Raw genomic sequence first — 21,463 nt, forward strand, 5'->3', positions numbered from 1 at the left:
CAGAATGCTTTTCTGCATTTTGACCTAAAGGAGATGAGTTCCAAGCACTCCTGGGCTTGGGTATAAACATAAGGGGACTCCCCATCCCTGAGGCAAGGAATCTGACCTCTAAAGACATATTTTTCTTTCACAAATGGCAAATATAAGAGAGTCCTTTCTGAATTATTTTATACAGGCTTCCCAGAATTTAAGTTTTATCCTATTGAATCTGAGAAACACTGCTTTTTTTTCCTACAAAGCTATTGCAGTTCACAAAATAATAATCTTTAGACTAGATTACTAGACATACTGGATTACTAGACACACCTCTCCACAACGGAAACCATCTAAGAACATGTCCCTTTACTGTTTTTTAACTGCAACAAATACTAAAATAGTTAAATGTCTGATGTAAACGTGAGTAAAGCCAGATACAGAAGTATGTTTAGACTTCTTCCAAGAAATCTTTTTCCCTCCTAGTCAGTTTTGACCCCTCTCACTGTTATCTCTCCTCCATCAGACTTGGAACCTCATCGTAGCCTGGAATGTGCTTTTGCATATTTTGGTTTTCCATCAAAATGCTCACAGCTCACTAGTCCGCTGCACATAACCGGGGATCAATAAATGGCTTTTGAGTGGATTTATTTAGTCTTTAGAACAATGTCTTTTGTAGTGCCATTTCAGATGAAGACTTCTAATCAAGAGTTGCTTGGCTCTCCAGAGTAATAAGACCGGAAGGCATTTTCTTTCTTTCTGGCAGAATAAAATCTGCATGTCCCGGTGAGAGCTGCGGAAACGTATAATTGATGTATTTTTGAAACGCTACCCTGGTTTCCTGTAACTCCTCCTCCAGGAAATCTTTCCAATTTGTCATGATTTCCAGTTGCTTCGCCATAGACAGCAGCTCCCGCTGAGTGTTAAGCAGTTTGTCCATCACATTTCTAAGCGTGGCCTGATGTGTTTTCTCCGCTTCTTGAAGCACTTTCTGAACCTCTTCTTGCTTCTGCTTCTGAGCCATGCAATAGTAGACGCTCATTTTATGTTCTTTTTCCTTTATCAGTTGGCTCACACTGTTCTCTTGATCCTTCATAACTGTGACACCAGCTCTCAAAAGTTCCTCCATGGCCTTTCTACAGAAAGGAACAAGGGTTGAATATTAATAGTTAGATGGATTAGCCACCAAAAAAAAAAAGATTTTGTCTTTCACCGCAGATGTAGGAGAAATGCTTTCATGGTTTACATGAGTCACCAGTCTGAGACAGGCTGGTAGAGATGAGCTTTGATTAGATGTTAACAATAAAAAAATATTTTTCAGAGCAGGGAAGGTGCACATTGATGTCCCCACTGTGGGCTAGGGCGAGGCCACTAGTCTAGCGTCTAACGCTAACTTTAGGGACTCGAGTCCACTGTAGTCAGAAAAATATGAATGCAGAGATCTAAAAACAAATGAAGAAATAGGCTCAGATTTCCAAACCCCTAGAGAAAGTATTTCTATATATCAACCCAGCTACTCACCTTTAGCCAGAGGGGAGGAAACTGTCTCACAGGGTGAGTTTAGCCCTATTCTTGATTCTATCTGAGCAATACTCTAAGACAGAAGTCTCAAACTTTTTGGTCTCAAGATCACTTTTCACTCTTAAAATGACCAAGAAACTCAAAGAACTTTTGTTCATATGGGTTATATCTAGCGACCCTAACAGTTTTAAAAGTTAAATGTCAGACATTTAACAAACATTTATAAATTCATGTGAAGTATCGATAAATCCATTAAACATTAACATAAAACACTTACCTCGTAGGAAAAATATTTTTTCTAAATCAAAAAACTTTTGGTGAGGGCTTCCCTGGTGGCGCAGTGGCTGAGAATCTGCCTGCTAATGCCGGAGACATGGGTTCGAGCCCTGGTCTGGGAAGATCCCACATGCCGCGGAGCAACTAAGCCCGTGAGCCACAACTACTGAGCCTGCGCGTCTGGAGCCTGTGCTCCGCAACAAGAGAGGCCGCGACAGTGAGAGGCCCGTGCACCGCGATGAAGAGTGGCCCCCGCTCGCCACAACTAGAGAAAGCCCTCGCGCAGAAACGAAGACCCAACACAGCCAAAAATTAAAAAATAAATAAATAATAAAAATTTAAAAAAATAAAAAACTTTTGGTGAGAAAAGTGGCATCATTTTACATTTGTGGCAAAACTCTTTACTGTCTGGCTTAATAGGAAAAAAAGCTAGATTTTCGTTTCATTTCAATCTGTTGAGATATCACACATAAAACCCTGGAAAACACCACTACATACTCATGAGATAGAGTGAAAAGGCAAATCACATCTTAGTATTATTAAGAAAATAGCTTTGACCTTGGGGACCTGCTGAAAGGGTCTGGGCCCATACTTTGAGAACCACTGCTGAATGAATTCATAGGCCTCTGGTTATAATGCATACAATTATATAGAATTTATAGCAGCCAACTATAAACTCAATAGTAACTCAATGGTTAATATATTAACTCAAGGATTACTCAAACAAGTCTATGAGGCAGTTCAGTCTATGAGGCCTATTTTATAGATGAGGAACTGTGGCTCAGAGAGGTCAAGCAACTTGCTCAATTTCACTTAATTAGAAAAAGTGGCAAAACAAGTGCTACAACCCAGGCAGTCTGGGTTCAGGGCAAATCTCGTAGCCACTGAGATACACTTCTGTGGATATCTCCTGATACCTAGTTGGAATAGAACCTCTAAAGATTTGAGGATTAAAAAACCTACAAATGTTGAATTCGAGTATTTATGTTGTTAATAAAAACCCTCCCCCCTCTGCCTCCTAGTCTAATACAGTCCTTCCAAGACTTACCCCAGGTTCTACCCTCCAAGGTGCAGTTTTCTCATTGTCTCTGATTCTTTCAACTTGACTGTCAAACCTGACAGATTTTCCCAATCTGGAGGTAAACATCATTTGTCCTGAGCCTCCAGCTGCTATGCTATTTTTCTCATTCCCTCTCCCACCAACTAGGCTATATCCGTTATTAATAAAAAGGGTCACCATTTATTGAGTACTTACTGTGTCCCAGGGACTGTGCTAAGCAATTTACATGCACTATATCTCATTTAATTTTCACCCACTGAAGCCGGTTCTATTTGTATTTATTATCTCTTATTATTCCCGTGTAACAGGTGAAGAAAGTGAGGCTTGGGGAGACAGTTATTGTTCAATGTCACACAATGGAGCAAATCGGAGAGTTCCCACCCTTCAGTAGAACACATTGCCTGCTTCAATAGCATAAGAGATCACTATACATTTCTTATCAGGAGGGCAACACACTGAAAATAACATTTTAGAATTGTTATTCTGATAATATCAGGTAAACTGAATCCGAGTTGGGTGAAGTAGAGAGACCAATTTGTACTAGTTGGTAACATTCTGAGTGTACAATGATCTAAATTAATGATGAAAGAGAAAGGGATAGGAAGAAGGAGAGAAAGGGGGAAATCCAAGAAATATTACAAAGTCACAAGTGCCAGAATCCATTATTGCTAGGATTTAGGGGCTACAGAAAGAAGAGGAATCAAAACCAACTTCCTGATTCTCAGCCCAGGTCACAGGACAATAGAGGCATAGATAGTGTTCAGAAGGTGCGTCTACACACAACCTTAGGATTCAGGCCGATGATTTATAACTTTAGGATGTTGGTGAGATTGTGGAGATGATGATCAGAGCCCATGGGGCTTAGATCAGAAGGCACTGGAAGGCATTTCCTTGAGCCGGCCCCAAATCCCCAAGGAGGAAGTTACACCCCTTCTCCAGAACCACGGCTCCATCACAAGCAGGTGTGAGCTTCCTACTAGGTCAGCCTGGCTTTCTCTGGACCCACACAGAGGAGGTGTCCATCTAAGGGGCTGACTAAAAAGCTCCACCAGAGCTGATCTCAGGTACATCTGCTCAAACTGTACCTTAGATGACAGCAGCTCCCACCCTCCATGACAGCCCCCTTTAAACTCCTTACTACCAAAATCTCTTCTCGCTTAAAGGGATCTGATATTTTTTTAAATGTCCTTTCCAACTTTCGCCCGTTATTTTCCCAGTGTTGGTACAGCAAAAACCAACACTTCATTTCTCCATAGGCAATTCCTAAGTTACGCAGGGATCTGTTTCCAAAATTCATTTGTGCATCCAATGTTTGGAGAAACACTGAACGTAGCAGATCATTTGCCAGGTGAGCCCACAATGAGCTATTTCACTTGAACTACAGGGCTCTTAGCACTATTTTAATTAGCCATAACCAGTGTGCTTGTAAGGAAAATATATTCTGATGTTCCACCTGAGACGCTGGGAACCTATTGCACCTGGTCTGCAGGAGGATTAGTGCTACCCATGCTGGGGCGGTAGACATCAGACGGGGCGGGGAGGAGAGGAGGCATCTCCAGAGTCCAACCTTCAGCAGCGCGTTTCTATCTCTGGGGTATTAATGCTCCCAACTTCCCTTAGCTCTGCCTCGTTAAGCTCCCCACCTTCCCCTCCATGTGTTTGCTCATGCTGTCCCCACTCTTTTCAGTCCTTCACAAATGGGACCTCCTCCCTTCTCTCTAGGGCCCAAACCAAGACTAACTTCCTCCAAGAAACCCGCCTCACCACACAGCCCACACACTCTTTGGTTGATCTTTCCAGGACCGAGAACTCCTCCAGCACCCATGTGTTCTTTGCACAAGTCCCTCTAGCCTTGCTCAAAGGGGACAGCTATGCTTTACTTACTTCACATAATGTTGAGGCAAGAGCCTTATTCCTCAGTGCCCGAGCTCAGAACCACAGCCCCAGAAGGCACTTGATGAACTCTGGTGAAGTGAGCAGGGTGGCGTAAGGGAAGGTCACAAGCTTCGGTATCATACACACCAGGGTTTGTATCTTCTCCAGGTGACCTTGGGCAGTTGCTTAGTCTCTCTCTAAGACTCAGCGTGTTCATCTGAAGATACGAAAGATGACTGAATCCCCCAGGAAGGGATATGAGGATTCAATGAGAAGCATACAAAGGGCCTTGCATGTTCTAGTGTGGAACAAGGGGCAGCTGTCACCAGGAATTACAGCCATCACCACACACATTCCTGAGCAGTCACTTCAGTCATGCCTTTGCCTTGGGCAAGTAAATACTTAGAACCTTTCCGAGCAAGATGTTTATTTCTTTTTTCTTTTTTTTTACCTTTAAGAGAAAGAGTACAGTGTCTCCTAGATAATCTGTTTAGAACTCAATCACCTCAACCCACAAAGAAAGTTTTCTGAGCATTTAACAAATTTGTCACAATATGTAAGTATTCTGAAGTCTTGAGTGAAAGTTTATAGCCAAGTAAGAGATCCACAGTGGAATTCTCAACAGTGGCCCTTCTCCATATATTAATTTCTGCAAATGCTCTAAAGAACGCTGGAATCTAGCAATGTCTCGCAATAAGACCTGGTGTGCTGCAAAGTGGGTTCAGCTGACTGGAACAAGCTTGAACCTTTGATAACTATTTAAAGAACACCGACCATGCGCGAGGTTCTCTGCCAGGCACCTGGAACACATCAATAACAAAATGGACATTCTAGATGGATATACTTAAAATAACAGGCATGGCAGTTCCCTAATCTTAGTCAACTGGCTTAATGAAAGGTGGCTGTTGAACCTAACAGAGGAAAGAGCCAAAGGGGGACAAAAGCGAAAGAGGGAAGGAGGAAGCAGGAGGCTGCCGGTGTGTGTGAAGAGAGGACCCAGAGGCTTCTTCAGGATGGACAGAGCTCCTGCAGATGGAGGGTGGGAAGCAGAGGGAGAGGAGAGCCACCTTCCACTGCTTTGGACCACAACTCACTCAGGAGTAACCGCCTTCTCTAACTTTCTCCTGAAATCCTCTTTCCTCTTCCTCCTCTGCCTCACAGTGACTTACAGCCTGTGCAAGAAGGGGGGACCACCGAAGAAGCCACGGCTGCAGCCTTCATTCCTATTTATCTGCACCCCCTACAGAATTTTACCTTTGGCCCTATTCTAAACAGTTCTAACAAGGACGATTTTACCCATTAATTATATACAAACAGATCTGTTAACTCAAGCAGCAAAGCAAGAGACAAGTCCTAGCCCAGGAGGTGGAATACAAAGGTTTCAGTTTTGGTCCTGCTGCTTCAGCTACATGAGCTTGGTCAGGTCGCTGAACACCTGGAAACTGAGGTTCTCTCTTGGCCACTAGGGCTCCGGATTGCTGTCCTGTTCAAACTGGCCAATTCCATCAAATGTTCATTACATATTATAAAATGGTTCCTTTGGTATTTTTCACACATATATATATGATTCAATTTATGTAAAAATTATTTCAGATTATGCACATATATAAGGCTGTAAATACATCAAAAGGGCACAGAAGGATACAGACCCCGTTCTTTAAAATGATTGTCTCTGGGAGACAGGGACGGGGTAGGAAGCAGTGAGTTGGGACTTTGCAATTTTTGCTCTCTATATTTCCATAAGGTCAACTACGTTTACAGCATTATGACTTGTGTAATAAGAAAAAGACCAAAAGTAACCCATCCACAGTAGTGTATGGTATGGGCTAGAGAATGTGAAGACTGACTTATATGTGTCTGTGGAAAAGTATTTCTTGATTCCTCTCCGTCCCTAAAACTGGAGATATAGAATGAAAAACACAATTTTTAGAACAGTAGTTATCTCGCGAGAGGGGGGAAAGGAAGGAAATGAGGTTGAGGAAGAACATGGGACTTTTTAATCCCTTCAGATGGCTGGTAGGCCCTTGAGTATTCGTGTTATTTTTCTTTAAACCACACACACGTGTGTGCGCGCGCACACACACACACACACACACACACACACACATATTCTACAATACACTATATATTGTTCTCTATGTTTGATATATTCCATAATAAAAATGTAAAAACAGGGTTTCCTTGGTGGTGCAGTGGTTAAGAATCCACCTGCCAATGCAGGGGACACGGGTTCGATCCCTGGCCCGGGAAGATCCCACATGCCGTGGAGCAACTAAGCCCGTGTGCCACAACTACTGAGCCTGCGCTCTAGAGCCTGCAAACCACAACTACTGAAGCCCATGCGCCTAGAGCCCGTGCTCCACAACAAGAGAAGCCACTGCAATGAGAAGCCCGCGCGCCGCATTAAAGAGTAGCCCCTGCTCACCGCAACCAGAGAAAGCCTGTGCACAGCAACAGAGACACAATGCAGCCAAAAATAAAAATAAAAAATAAGTAAATTTTTAAAAAAATGTAAAAACGCAAAATCTGGGAAATATCCACCTATGTGCTTCAACCTTATCCCTTTCTCCAAGTTGATTCTGACAGAGTAAGACACTGATTTGCAGGGGTGCCCCCTGGAGTACCTTCTCTGGGCCTGGATCTCCTCCTGGGCCCGGGCTTCCTCCACAGCCTGGACTTTCTCCTGGTGGCACTCCGTCATGATCCTCTGGATCTTGCGGACCATGCGTTGCTCGGCAGCCAGGCGTTCTCGCTGCAGTTCTTGCTCCATGTTTTGATGCAACTCCATCTTGGTCTTAGATACCATTTCCTTAAGCAACAGAAAAACTAGGTTTAGGTGTTACAGCTTTGATGTTTAAAAACGTTATTCAAATCATAATTCATCTGCCCGATGGAATGTACACCAGTTAAGCCTAATGATTTAAAAGAAGAGTGTATTTAAAAAAGAAGCAGACTCACAGATATAGATCTAACTAATGTTTACCAGTGGGGAGAGGGAAGGGGGAGGGGCAATACAGGGGGTGGGGAAAAAAGGGGATTATGGGCTTGTATGAAATCATGTGTGTGAAACTTCTGAATATTGTAAAGCACCATAGAATTTAAAATCTTTCATTCAATAAAAAAATATTTTTTAAAAAAGTAAAGGAATACAGAAGAAAAAATGGAAAAAGAAAAAAAACTGGAATGGTATATCCATACCATGGAATATTACATGGCTATTAAAAGGAAAAAATAAAGAAGAGTGTATACTATATGGAAAAGTTTCATTTATAATGATGTTAAGTAAAATCAGAAATGCACAAACTAGCATAAAATACGTATATAGATAATATTGGAAAGGAATTGCAAAAAGAAAAGTAATTGGGTCACAGGTATTTTTTCTTGATTGTCCAAATATTCTATAATGTCCTATTACCTTTATCCATGATTAGAAATACAGAACATGATACTGCTTTAGGAAGTCAGTCCTGGAAAATGGCAGAAATAATGACTATGAGAGTCTCCCGGGTAGGAGGACACCTGAGGCCCGGGCAGCAAGCACCGCACACGACCGCAGTCACAGGAAGCTGCCTGCCAGTCCCCACTGTCGTTCTGGAGCATTCCAGCTCATTCGAGCTGAGGGGCTCTTCCTCGTTCACAAAGGGGACGGGAGCAAGGGCTCCACTGCGCCAAGGTAGAAGGACCTGTGGAGCCTTCAGCCGAGTAAAAAGAGGAGGCACTTGCCAAACCAGGACCTGAGGGAAACAGGCTCCCAAGGAAAACCCTGTATCCCTGGAAATGTCCACTGACAGCACAGTGTGACAGGCACAGTGCTAGGACCGATGCTACAGACAGAAGGAGGCTGGAATCCTCCTCGGGACTCACTGCCTAGCAGAGGAGACCCAGACCCCATCCTGCAACCAGTGGTTTAACAGAAACACATGCCAGAAAGGAGGGGCAATTAATTCCATCCAGGAGTTTCAAAACTTTCATTTAAAGGTCAGTTTGTATCTGTTTCAGAGATAAGAGAGAACATAAAGAAATAAAGGTGCTCAATATTCTGTGATAACCTAAATGGGAAAAAGATTTCATGAAGTACAGAAACATGTATAACTGAATCACTTTGTTGTATACCTGAAACTAACACAACATTATAAATCAACTCTGCTCCAATATTAAACAAAATTAAAAAAAAAAAAAAGAGAATAGGGGCTTCCCTGGTGGCGCAGTGGTTGGGAGTCCACCTGCTGATGCGGGGGACGCGGGTTCGTGTCCCGGTCCGGGAAGATCCCACATGCCACGGAGCGGCTGGGCCTGTGAGCCATGGCCGCTGGGCCTGTGCATCCGGAGCCTGTGCTCCGCAACGGGAGAGGCCACAACAGTTGAGAGGCCCGCGTACCGGGAAAAAAAAAAAAAAGAATAAAAACAAAAGAAACTAAGTTATTTCACAGAGTGAGTCAGTGGAAGAACCAGGAACAAAAGCAGGATTCTCGCCCACCAGCTACTCGTTTCATTGCTGGCTGTGATGCTGGGGTCTTTCCAGAGATTCATCAGTTTATTTTCCTTCCAGAAACGCCATCCGGGCTTATAAGACAGTGAGGTTCCTCCCTCCCTCCTCCTCCCTGTCTCCCAGAGACAATCACTGAGCAGGGAATGGAAGGTTCTGCTACAGGTAATAAGCCTGAGTCTCTATCTTGTAGTCAGAGGCCGTTGTTTAACGCCTTACGGGATATTTCAACTTCTTAGGGACTATTTCTGGGTTTTCAAGTACAGTTTCAGTAACTGAGATTGCTGAATGGTTGAACCTTAGATAGATGAAGTATTATCATAATACATTTCTATTTGAATCATAGAATTTAAAAATGACACACCAGCCCTTTATTTTGACTGGGTTCTGAACAAGGATTCAGAGAATTAAACCCTGTCCCTCTTTTATGTAATGGTTTAATAAAATCAAAATCATTTTACTGCCTCATACAGCATGTCCAATACCTATTTAAAGCTACGAAAAAATAATTCAATGACCTACTGTTTGGCGGTGTTCTTACTCAATGGAAAGCCTTCCAGTTAAATTACTTTTACTGAAATGCATTTTGAGTGAATCAGCCTCTACCTGGAGATAAGAGACAGCCTCATGAAATCCATGCTCTTCACTGTGCAGATGTTTGACAGACCTTCCTTTATTACACAATGCCTCCCTCATGAGAAGTTTCTCTCAGGTATCACATGGAGGAAGATCTGGGCCATCTGAGTACCGGATTTGTTTTTACCTCATGGACATGGTGATTCATAGCACTTTCCTCTGTGCATTGACTGTCAGAAAGCTCAAGGGCCAGCTATGGTAACTGCACAGGACCTCGTGGCATACAGACATTTCCAAGTTTCGGATTCACACCTGACTTCATTCTATTTCCTACTCTCATTTTCCCTTAGCGTCCATTTTATTATTTACTTTTTAATATTATTGTATTTGAATAAGATAATATTAGCACCTTTTCAAAATCCTATCTGTCCATTGGACAAGACCTGGAAATTTTATTTAACAGCAAGCATCTGACACCCAAATTCTTAACATCCCAGAAGAGCAATACCTGGTGATTTCTACGTCCCAGAATGTAATGCTGTTTGGTTCTAGAAGAATCTGGTTTTCTGCTCTCTATATGGGTAATCTCAAACTTTAATATGAGAGAATATGTGTGACTTTATATGTGTTTATATCCAACTTTAATATATGTGAGAACCACATGGGCTGCTGGTTAAATATGCTGCCAATGACTCTGTAGGTCAGGTGGAGCCCAGGAATCTGCAGGTAAGTAGGCTCTAAGGAGGTGGTTCAGAGACACCCCCTGAGGAGCAATAGCGATGTCTGTCTGAGGACCCTACAGCTGAAACAACCCTCCACATCCCTCTTAGACAAATCACTCATTCATCATAATAATAAAAAAAAAAAAGCCCCTGAGACTTTTTTAGAATAATTTGGAAAGGTCAACCTCCCTCTTTAAACTTTTTTAGGACTTCTTCTATTTTAACACTAAGTGCATCAACTCAACACAAAGACTATATGGGGTACCATCAAATTACCTAGAGCAAGACTAGGAGGCAAGCTCCTTGCAACAGGCATCACTTCTAAGCTACCCTTGCCTCATCACACCCTAATGCCAGGAGGGATATTTAAAATGTGGATCCTCTGGCTGCAGCACAGGACAGGGTCCTAGAGGCCCACACCCATGGAAACAGTTACCCCTTCAAATTGCTGGGCTGCGGGAGGTCCAGGGTGGTGAAGGTGTTAGGGGCCCGGGGAGTGGTGATTTACCAATTGATAGAGGAGTATTTCACTATTCAAGAACCAGTGTGGCCATTCCAGTCCCAGCTAGCTGAGCAGCAGGTCTATCTGGACATGCTATAAACACTCCTCCTGTTTCGGAGTGAAATCAGGGATGGCCACTGGAGCCAAGCAGGGAGGGTCAACCGTCCCTTAGGAACCCTGGGGTGGAGCTCCCTTTCCTGCCAGAAAGTTTTCTGAGGACAGTCTATTTAATCTTACCTGGTACAGAGCTGACACATGGCAGGTGCTCACGGCCGAAACAAGAGACAAAAGGGCCCATGGTCCCTGAACTGTTTATTCGTTATCTTCTTATTGAATTAGGCCAAACCTGGGTCCACACTTCTGCCACTTTCCCTCCAGCCTCTGCCCAGGAATCATTACACCTGCATCGTGCCCTGTTCTGTCCCTCCTGTGACCCACATGTGAAAATAGTTCTGTTTTTTCCTTTGAGCAGAGTTTGGGACTGAACTGTGTGAGGAACCCCTGGGTCTCTGCCTGGACAGTTTACTGACTACCCAGAGTCGTGTACTGGAACAAGTTACAGGCTGGAAAGAGTTCCCCTCATTGTGTGACCTCTGGTCCTGCAGGAAATACCTGAGAAACAGAGGTCTCTCTTGGCATTGCGGTAAACGCAAACTTAGGAAAAAGGATGCAATCAGAGAGCTCAGGAGAAGGGAGAGAAGCGCCTGCTTCCTCTGTTCAGCCCGTTTTCACACTTACAAAGTCAAGGCACCGTCCTGGCACCGGGACAAGGGTGGTAGTGAGGCAGACACACCCTTATGAAGGCTGCAGGCAGATGGCGATCACATATTCAACAAGTAATCAATCCTCCAATCTATTTACTTACACCAGTGCTAGGTGGTGATGCTGTTAAAGAGGGCGCAGTGACCAGGACAGTGTATGGGTAGCAGGACAGAACTGATCAGGTAAGGTCTCCCTTGACCAGTGATGTCTGATGAAGTGCAGGAAGAACATTCTGGCAAAGTCCCCAAGGTGGGAAAGAGTGTGGTGCATACAGGTTTGAGGGTCCAGGAGAAGGGCACTGAGAGGAGGAAAGAGAGCCAGTGGCAAGGGATGTAGAGTGCAGGCAGGGGTGCCTCCTTCATACCTTAACCCCATAAAGGTTTGGGTTCATTATATCAAAGGCCATTCATTATGCTTCATTATGCCAAAGGGATTCTCTTGCACCCATGCATCACTGTTGCCATGGAGTCCAGCATATCTTCTGTGAAAATCCTGGGCCTCCCAACCAACCTCCATGGAACACGCCAGAGCTTTTCACTAAAGTACCGCTAAAAAGACAACAAACAAGCCACTATAAAAACCTGTAAATCTTTTTGATGTTCCTCTTTCAGAATCTGGATTTTCATTTTGTGCATGTCATTTGCTTCTTCAAGGGCTTTCTTCACTGCTTCTCTTTGGCGTTCATCTGCCTTTGAAAGAGTTCATTTATTTATTAATATGTATCAGGTTTTCATGTTTAATGAAAACTAGCAACCACCCTGGGGCCCCTGACTACTGGCTCTGTTCCCATCTCAAACCTCCCATAGCAAACTAGGCCTCAGCCAGAGATGCCCTAACATGGCCCAAACCATGGCTAAAATCACTGTTTCAGGAATTGCTAAGGAGAGCTTTACTGCAGCCTGCTGGGTTGTCTTTTTTCTTTGGCACTTTATTTCTTGCTTGATTGACTATCAAAGTCATGTATGCTCATCGCAGAAAATCTGGAAAATACAGAGAAGTGGAAAAATGCACAAAGCCTGAAATTACTGAGAAGGGAGGCTGAGTACCATCCCAGATCCCCTGCATCAGGGTCTTCAGGAAGAGGTTTCATTATTTTATTTCAAGAGAATGCCCAGAACATTAGTTATATTTAAATTGTATATTGTTATATTTAAATTGTACATTATTCACAAAAGCATTCTCTTGTGTTAGGGTAGTTAATTAATGGCTCACAATCAATTTAAATTTTATTATTATTGATAAGGATACATATCTAGTAAGATTTTTATTTCTATTACCCTTTGCACTGGAGCATTTTATACTTTCGAAGTACTTTAATACCAAGCTTTTGCTGGGACTAATGCTGGGCAATTCCAACACTCTTTGCTATGATGTTTACTTTATAGAGAAACCGAGAAATAATGTTCTAGCACTGTGGGTTGTCCTGCTCTCAAGGAGCGCTAGTTTTCTTTAGGAAGTCACGTATGGCATTTTCTCTCTAACTGGAAGAAGTGGGAGCTGGAGGATTGAGATTCTGCTTCGCTCAAGTGTCTGGGATCTGACCGTGAGCCCCAAGACCCTCAAATTGCCTCCACGGCCCTCGGCAGTCACATGGACAAGGTGTCAAGGACTTTGGAGCGAAGGGGTGCTGGGAGAGGGGGTGAAAAGGAGAGTCAGCTATGACGCAGCATTTGGAAAAAACAGGCACTTAGGGGCATTACACACTGCACAAACGAATGGTCTACTATATATTAAATATTAAGCAATAATAAACAACTACAACAAGAATGTCTTTTTAAAAAGGTTTTAATCCCATGAGAATAAAGGGAGCAGGCAGGAGTCATCCACACAGAGGGGCAATTTAGACAGAAGGAAGCTCCTGATGATCTCTACTTCTTACTGAGCACCTACTGTGTGCCGGGCACATTATTTCATTGAACTCTCTCAATAATCCTACAGAGTGAGTATTACTGTTCCTCTTTTACATTTGAAGACGCCAAGACTATGGAATTGAAGAACTTGCTACCCTGGTCCCACAGACGCCAGCATTCAAGTCGGTTCTGCCTGACTCCACTCTTTCATACAAATCCAAAACGTGAAAGAACCACAAAGATGCATTCAGGTTGATTTCCAACTTCCTTTACCTTAGCCCATACGGCAGCTTCTGCTTTTGCAATACGTTCTTTGAGTAAAGCTTCTTGAAACTGCTCTCCTTTATTCAGAATATCTGTCCCAATATCTGTGTGTTTGAAGAGAAAAAAGAAATCACAAATATCCACAGACTGTTTCTTGGCTTTCCTTTTCACTGTTATCGAGTTATTTATTAGAGTTATCTAAGAAATATATCCTTTCAGGAAATGTCAGTCTTTAAAGATACCCATGAAAGGGGTAAGTTCTTTTCTAACTGATTAAGAGGGAACTCACAGCACTGTGTATCAGACCCACTCCACAGGGAGGCAACTGGGGAAGTAAAATAAAAAGTAAAAAAAAAAGTAAAATAAAACTACACACCAAAGAAAAAAAGTACATGTAAGGTCTGCACCTGAATTAACAGTATTGATCCAACACCAATTTCCTGGTTTTGACAGTGTAGCAGCATTATGTAAGGCATCAATGAGAGAAGCTGGATGGGAACTCTCTGTTCTATTTTTAAAACTTATCAGTCTTCAACTATTTCCAAATAAAAAACTATTAAAATATGTAAAAAATATTTTAAAACTTAAAAGAAAACCCCACAAGCTGAGGGCCGATTCTGAAGGTTCTAATTTACCGGGTCTGTGTTGGATTAGTATTGTAATAGGGAAGAACAAATCTGACTCCATATTAGATCTGTTTCTTTTACTTTAACCTTTGTATTCTATTGTTTTGCTTAGAGTTAAGAATGTTGCCTATAGCCTGAAATTTACAGGATAGCCCATTCTCAACGTTCTGACCTTTAAAGGTGTTAACACTTCCCCATTCATATAGAGATAAAAAGTTGCAGAACAGAGAATAAAATTTGTCTTGTTGGAGGTTACAGTAACACCATGACCTGACCTACCCAGACAGCTGCAAGAACAAAGGATTCCTGCACCAAGAAGTCTGCAACAACCAGCCACCCCCCACCGCCCCTTTTAATATAAAAGAAGCCTGATTTCTGAATGGGGTACCATGGTTCTCTAGGACGTTAGTCTGCAATCTTCTGGGTCTGCTGGCTTTCCAAATAAAGTCGTTATTCCTTGCCCTGAGTCACTTGATTTACGGGCCTGTAGTATGGTGAGCAGAACAGGTTTGGACTCGGTAACAGTATTTTTTTTTTTTTAATGGGTAAATTTGCTTTATCAGATAAATTCACAGTTAATGCATAATTTCACTTTCTTAATCTATATTAAAGATTAAAGATAATGTATCTTTATTATACATACTAAGATTTCAATTATTTTAAAACCCACTAATTCATTTAATATTGCAATTTGCATGGCAATAAACAATGAGTTCTAACTTTCTTAAAGGTGTGTATAGCAATTTAAAATACAATGAGTCTTCTTTTCAGTTTGTAGCACCTGCCTTAAGACCTTTATAAAAACAGATTTTAAATTCATTTAATGTACTCATTAAGATTCATTATCACTGTTTCTCTTGTAAGGAAAACAAATTTCAATTGTTATTTCCCAGACTATATTGAGCAATGGTGTATATTATTTTCAAATGGTTAGCAGAATTTTACTCACATAAATTTATAGCCAGAAAAAGAACTCAGCTTCTCTGAATGCCTATCCACTCAAAACAATGATGAAAATAATGTATAAAATGGATTTGAGGGTCTGACCTCCTATTTAACATTATCACTTTCCAAGTATTCCTAGAAAATATTTTAAAATATATGCAAATACTCTACCATATGACAAACCATCATTTCTTTAACCATTTCCCAATTGTTCATCTTTATCATTTGTAATTTTTTTACATCATGAATAGCACTTTGAAGAGCACCCTCAACCATAGCTTTAAGCCAGACATTATATCTTTAAGATAATGTCAAGAAGTGGGTCATGGGCTTCCCTGGTGGCGCAGTGGTTGGGAGTCCGCCTGCCGATGCAGGGGACGCGGGTTTGTGCCCCGGTCTGGGAGTATCCCACATGCCGCGTCCATGAGCCATGGCCGCTGAGCCTGTGCGTCCAGAGCCTGTGCTCCGCAACTGGAGAGGCCACAACAGTGAGAGGCCCGCGTACCGCAAAAAAAAAAAAAAAAGTGGGTCAAACAGTGCAGATGGTTTTAAGGCTTTTAATATACTTTACCAAATAATCTCCAGAACAGCTTGAACAACTATTACCAACAATATGTTAATAGGCCCACAAAGTGAACTTGGCTGGTAACAGTGAAGCAAATTCAACTACAGATCCATGAGATGCTCAAGCATCTCAAAACTATCATACCAAAGGAGCAAGGAGACAGTTATCACTGGTGATGAAGCCAAATTCAAATTCTTCAAAATATCACTCAGCTTAACAACAAAAAAATCATGATTTGATTAAATCATGATTATTTAAAAATAATCAACAGAAAAGCTTTCCACAGAAAGTCGTTTTTTCAAAAATGTCCCCCCGATGCAGGGGACACGGGTTCATGTCCTGGTCCGGGAAGATCCCACATGTCGCGGAGCGGCTGGGTCCGTGAGCCATGGCCGCTGGGCCTATGCGTCCGGAGCCTGTGCTCCGCATTGGGAGAAGCCACAGCAGTGAGGGGCCCGCGTACCGCAAAAAAAAAAAAAAAAAAAAAAAAGTTAAAAAGAAAACGTCAGTACCAAATGACCAAAATTTTTTATTTGACTAAATTCTATTTCATGCATAAGCATGACACCCTCTCCTGTTTATTAGACTTTGGCAATAAAAAAAAAAAAAGCAGCCTTGTACAGAACAGTGAAAATGCCAGGGGTGAGGGTAGGCTACAGTTTTACTGTAGGATATATATATATATATATATATATATATTTTTTTTTTTTAAAAAAGACCTCTTTCCCTTTGGCCATATCAACAATCAGTTCAGATCATTAAATACAGACAAATTTTCAAAATCGCTTCTTCACTTCTCCACGATCTTCAATGCTATTATCATCCACTTCTGGCCATTTTTCCTGAATGCCATCACTTATGTCATCTGTAAAGTCTCCCTGAATGCTGATTTCATCCTCCCCTATTACTGAGGCACCCAGGAGAATTTCTGAGCAAAAATCCTTTGTGCTTCTTCAAGATCGATTTCAAAAGTTGCAAGGCCACACACTCTTGTTACATATTTCTTCTTTGCTCTGGGAATTTTGGCTATCGTAACCTTTTGTAGTACAGTCTTCTTTTTTTGTTTTGTTTGACCCCTTCCACCTCTTTTGTTTTTTCTTCTCTTCCTCTTCCCCTGCTGTTCCTTGACCCTCACTTCTTGTTCCAGCTTCTCATTCGGGTGAATTTTCTACAGTAAGTTTTGCAAATTCATCTGAAAAATTCTTCTCTAACCATTGTCGACATTTAGCAACATCAGACATATATTCACAGTACTCTGTTGGTAATGAATAGACTCCCCAGTAAAGGATTCGAAGTGGGTAAGCTGCATCTAACTTGGTATTGCTCCTCGGGTCTCCTTTGCAATCATGCCCACCGGATTCAGAAATGTCAGTAGCCATTTCAAAACCCTGGTGGTCGCACAGTCTCCGCCATCTCCACACTCGCCACTACCACCAGCTGAAGTGACACATGAGACTCCTCTTCCCCGGCCAGAGCCGCCCAAGAGCTCAGTAACAGTATTAAATCCAATGAGCCTGTGTTTGGATTTAAAAGTTCTGTAGGACACTGCCAGGGTTGAGAACTACCCTATGCAATACCCATTAGCATTTATACAGACATTTCAACATGCTTTAATTTATTCACTTAATGTTTGGATTCAAATATCCTAGGAGGCATAAGGAATCAACCAATAAAAGCATATTAAGAATAGATATCCACTGCTCTGGGTGTAAAAGGTCAAATCATTATAGAAATAATAATAAGTCATACTAAACAGTTACTAAAAGTTAAAAGCAGTTATCAGTTTTGGTACTGATATTTTTAGAGGATGATCCCAATTTGATCTCCCGCTACATTTTAGCTTTTTCAAAACACCGTCCATTCTCTAGCTTCTTACATGTTCAAAGATCAGGAGTGAAATTTAATCACCGCTAATTTAACATATTAAGGAAGAGAGGATATGAGAAGTATTTTGAGAGTTCTTAGGAAAACACTTTTAAGGCTTAAAGTCAGACTGAAAAATCTGACGGAGATGAGGAGAGAAGGAAACCTGTAATTACAACTTGATTTGCTTACTAGAAGTGTATATATGGGGGGGAGGGATAAATTGGGAATTTGGGATTAACAGATACACACTACTATATATAAAATAGATAAACAAGGACCTACTGTATAGCACAAGGAATTATACTCAGTATCTTGTAATAACCTATGATGGAAAACAAGCTGAAAAAGAACATATATTTATATAAAAGAATATATATTTTATATATATTTTATATAAAAATTTAAAATATTTATATAAATTTTTATATTTATATATATAATGAATCACTTTGCTATATACCTGAAACATGGTAAATCAACTATATTTCAATAAAAATTTTTTAAAAATACAAAAGGATTTAAAAGAGGAAGAAAAAGAAGTGTATATATAGTACATATTCTGTTACCCAGATCTACCTACTTTTATGTCACCAGCTACTAATATAGTTTTACCATATGCTAACGCATATGGAATCTAAAAAAAAATGGTTCTGATGAACCTAGTGGCAGGACAGGAATAAAGACGCAGACATAGAGAATGGACTTGAGGGCGGGGAGGGGGAAGGGTAAGCTTGGAGGAGGTGAGAGAGTGGGATGGACATATATATACTACCAAATGTAAAACAGATAACAAGTGGGAAGCAGCCGCATAGCACAGGGAGGTCAGCTCGGTGCTTTGTGACCACCTAGAGGGGTGGGATAGGGAGGGTGGAAGGGAGACGCCAAGAGGGAGGGGATATGGGGATATAAGTATACGTACAGCTGATTCACTTTGTTATACAGCAGGAACTAACACACCATTGTGAAGCATTATATTCCAATAAAGATGTATTAAAAAAATATAGTTTCTTTCACCCATGTATTAAGGTATTACTTAGAGATATTTCCTCTCCTGTGTGTATGGAAGGTGCCCAATTATGAGGAACGGCAAAAAGAACTCTCAGTTACTATTATGTGCCAGACTTTAGAATAGGTACAAATATTTCATTAAAGCCTCAAGACAAATCTGCAAGATAAGTATTAACATACCTATTTACATATAAGGAGACAGACTGAGAGACTAAGCATACTGTCAAGGCACACAACTGGGAAGTGGAGAACTGGATTTCAACCCACATTCTTCTCATGCCAAACAGACACCCCTGCAGGACAAGCAACTTTGATCAGGAGGGCTGATCAAAGTGTACACATCAGGAAGAATGTCATATAATGCTATGAAACATTAGAACAAAGAGAAACAGCAAAGTCACTTACCCAGTATATCTTTGTGAGTGTAAAAGCGTGTCTTAAATGGCTTGTACTCATGGATCTGTTTGAAGATTTTCCCAAAGGGGGCTGGTGGAATTATCTTATTACATACAGCACAGCAAACAAAGTTTGTGTAATTCGGATTTCTGATCATAATTAAATTTGTCTTTTACTACGTACAGCCAAAACACTCTTTTAGGATCAGAAAAAGTAATTTTAAGAAAAGCTAGATGTTTGAGAAAGCTGGAAGAGGTTCAAGGTTTGAAGATAATGCTAGAGGCCTGCAAGGATTAAATGATTTGCCATGATTAGGTAGTGGTTATGTGCCTAATGGTAAAGAATGGTAATGAAGGCCTCTGCCATTATAAGGTCTGGGCACTGGATTTGGGAAGATTTAAGCAGTTGCTCCCTCCTAGACTCTAGATTAAACTGTTAACTTACTTAGCAACTGTTGCTAGGTAAGACAAGCTTTGCTCATAAAAGCGACTAGAAATAATGACTAAAGGGAACATGGTACAGCTGTTCATTTCCCAGATACCTTCTGTATTAGTTTCCTTCTGGGGTTGTAACAAATTACCACATATTTAGTAGCTTAAAACCACACAAATTTATTCTCTTGCACTTCCGGAGGTCAGAAGTCCAAAATGAGTCTTATGGGGCTAAAATTAAGATGTTAGCAGCACTGGTCCTTCTGGAGGCTTTAGGGGAGAATCTGTTTCCTTGCCTTTTCCAGCTTCCAGAGGCCACCCACGTTCCTTGGCCCATGGACTCACATCAATATAGCCTTTTCTCTTCCTGTTTGCAGGGTGACATTGCTTCTTCCTCTGATCATCTGCCTCCCTCTTATAAGGACTTCTGTGATTCTATCAAGTCCACCCAGATAATAAAGGATAATTTCCCCATCTCAAAATCCTGAACTTAATCACATCTGTCAAGATCCTTCTGCCATATAATGGAACATATTCACAGGTTCTAGGGATTAGTATCCAAACATCTCTGGGGTGGCTGGGGGAAAAGGAGTATTATTCAGCCTGCTATACTTTCTGTTAAATGGTTTGTTTTAAAGAATTGACTTTTGGGGCTTCCCTGGTGGCACAGCGGTTGAGAGTCCGCCTGCCGACTCAGGGGACACAGGTTCGTGCCCCGGTCCGGGAAGATCCCACATGCCGCAGAGCGGCTGGGCCCGTGAGCCATGGCCGCTGAGCCTGCGCGTCCAGAGCCTGTGCTCGGCAGCGGGAGAGGCCCGCGTACCAAAAAAAAATTTTAAAAAAAGAAGTGATTTTTTAGGCCAGAAAAGGAGGGAGTTTAATTTTTTTCAGGTTATCTATAAATATGTTTTTGTGCCATGGCAATAAAACTGGGAAATATCACAAGTGTCTTAAAGGAAAATTTACTTTCATTAAGCAAGCACTCAAAATTACTAAGCTTGGTTTTAAAAATCAGAGTTAACTAATTTGTTGTCCTTGTTTTAAAATGGAAAGTCCTACATCTCAAGAACCCCCTTGATGCCTGGCAAACTGGGACAGATTGGTCACCCGATAAGGGTATAAAATAATAAGTAACTTCACTGTTTACGTCAGGAAATTCTTATCAACTTGTCAGTTGAACTGCTCGCTCCTCTGGGCAAATAGCTCTTCTATCAGAAGAGACTGCTTCCCTGGGCAAAGAGGTCGCTTACACCTTATCAAAGGTTCACTTACCAAGACTTGCTTCAAGACTGAATCTCTTATGTTACTGAGTTTGCCCAATCTCAATCAGATTCCTGCACTGGAAAACAATCCTCCTACCACTTGAACCCAGACTACAAAAGGCTGTAATTATCTTGCCCTGAGCATTCCCTCCTTAGACAACTGACTCTGTCAAAGTGGCATTTTCCTTTAGAGAAGGAATGAAAACATCAACACACAGCCAGGCAGCCTTTGACACTGCACACAGAAAGACTGTGCTACAGAACTTGTAACCACCCTGTAAATAGTATCACAGTTACTTGCTCCTAAAATTCAATGGGTTTCTTCCCTTGCACTACTTTTCACAGCTGTGTGCCTTGCGGAATCTACTGCTACCCTGGTTCATTCACACACGTCACATGGCTTAAGGCCGCCCTCTGTCCAGTTCTGGATGCCCTTCTTTGCTGCAATATCTCCTGATAGCTCACCTAACTAATAACTCCCTCACCAAATAGCAACT

At 41.6% G+C, this 21,463-nt stretch overlaps 1 protein-coding gene and 1 pseudogene across 2 annotated transcripts; both read right to left on the reverse strand.

Moving 5' to 3' along the window:
- Positions 1–255: 255 nt before the first annotated feature.
- LOC309972067 (uncharacterized protein C6orf163 homolog) lies at positions 256–19,430 on the reverse strand (the record flags this gene model as incomplete). Its single annotated transcript, XM_082855500.1, has 5 exons — positions 256–1,109; positions 7,330–7,514; positions 12,335–12,442; positions 13,877–13,971; positions 19,283–19,430. The coding sequence occupies 5 exons, from the start codon at positions 19,428–19,430 to the stop codon at positions 674–676; spliced, it is 972 nt and encodes a 323-aa protein (XP_082711626.1). The 3' UTR covers positions 256–673.
- LOC309972066 (density-regulated protein-like) lies at positions 16,325–17,518 on the reverse strand (annotated as a pseudogene). The gene has a single exon. The product of its transcript is annotated as a density-regulated protein-like (transcript).
- Positions 19,431–21,463: the final 2,033 nt, after the last annotated feature.

The sequence above is a fragment of the Leucopleurus acutus genome (genome assembly GCF_964270905.1).
Source record: "Leucopleurus acutus genome assembly, chromosome: 15".
In the NCBI taxonomy this organism is placed as follows: Eukaryota; Metazoa; Chordata; class Mammalia; order Artiodactyla; family Delphinidae; genus Leucopleurus; species Leucopleurus acutus.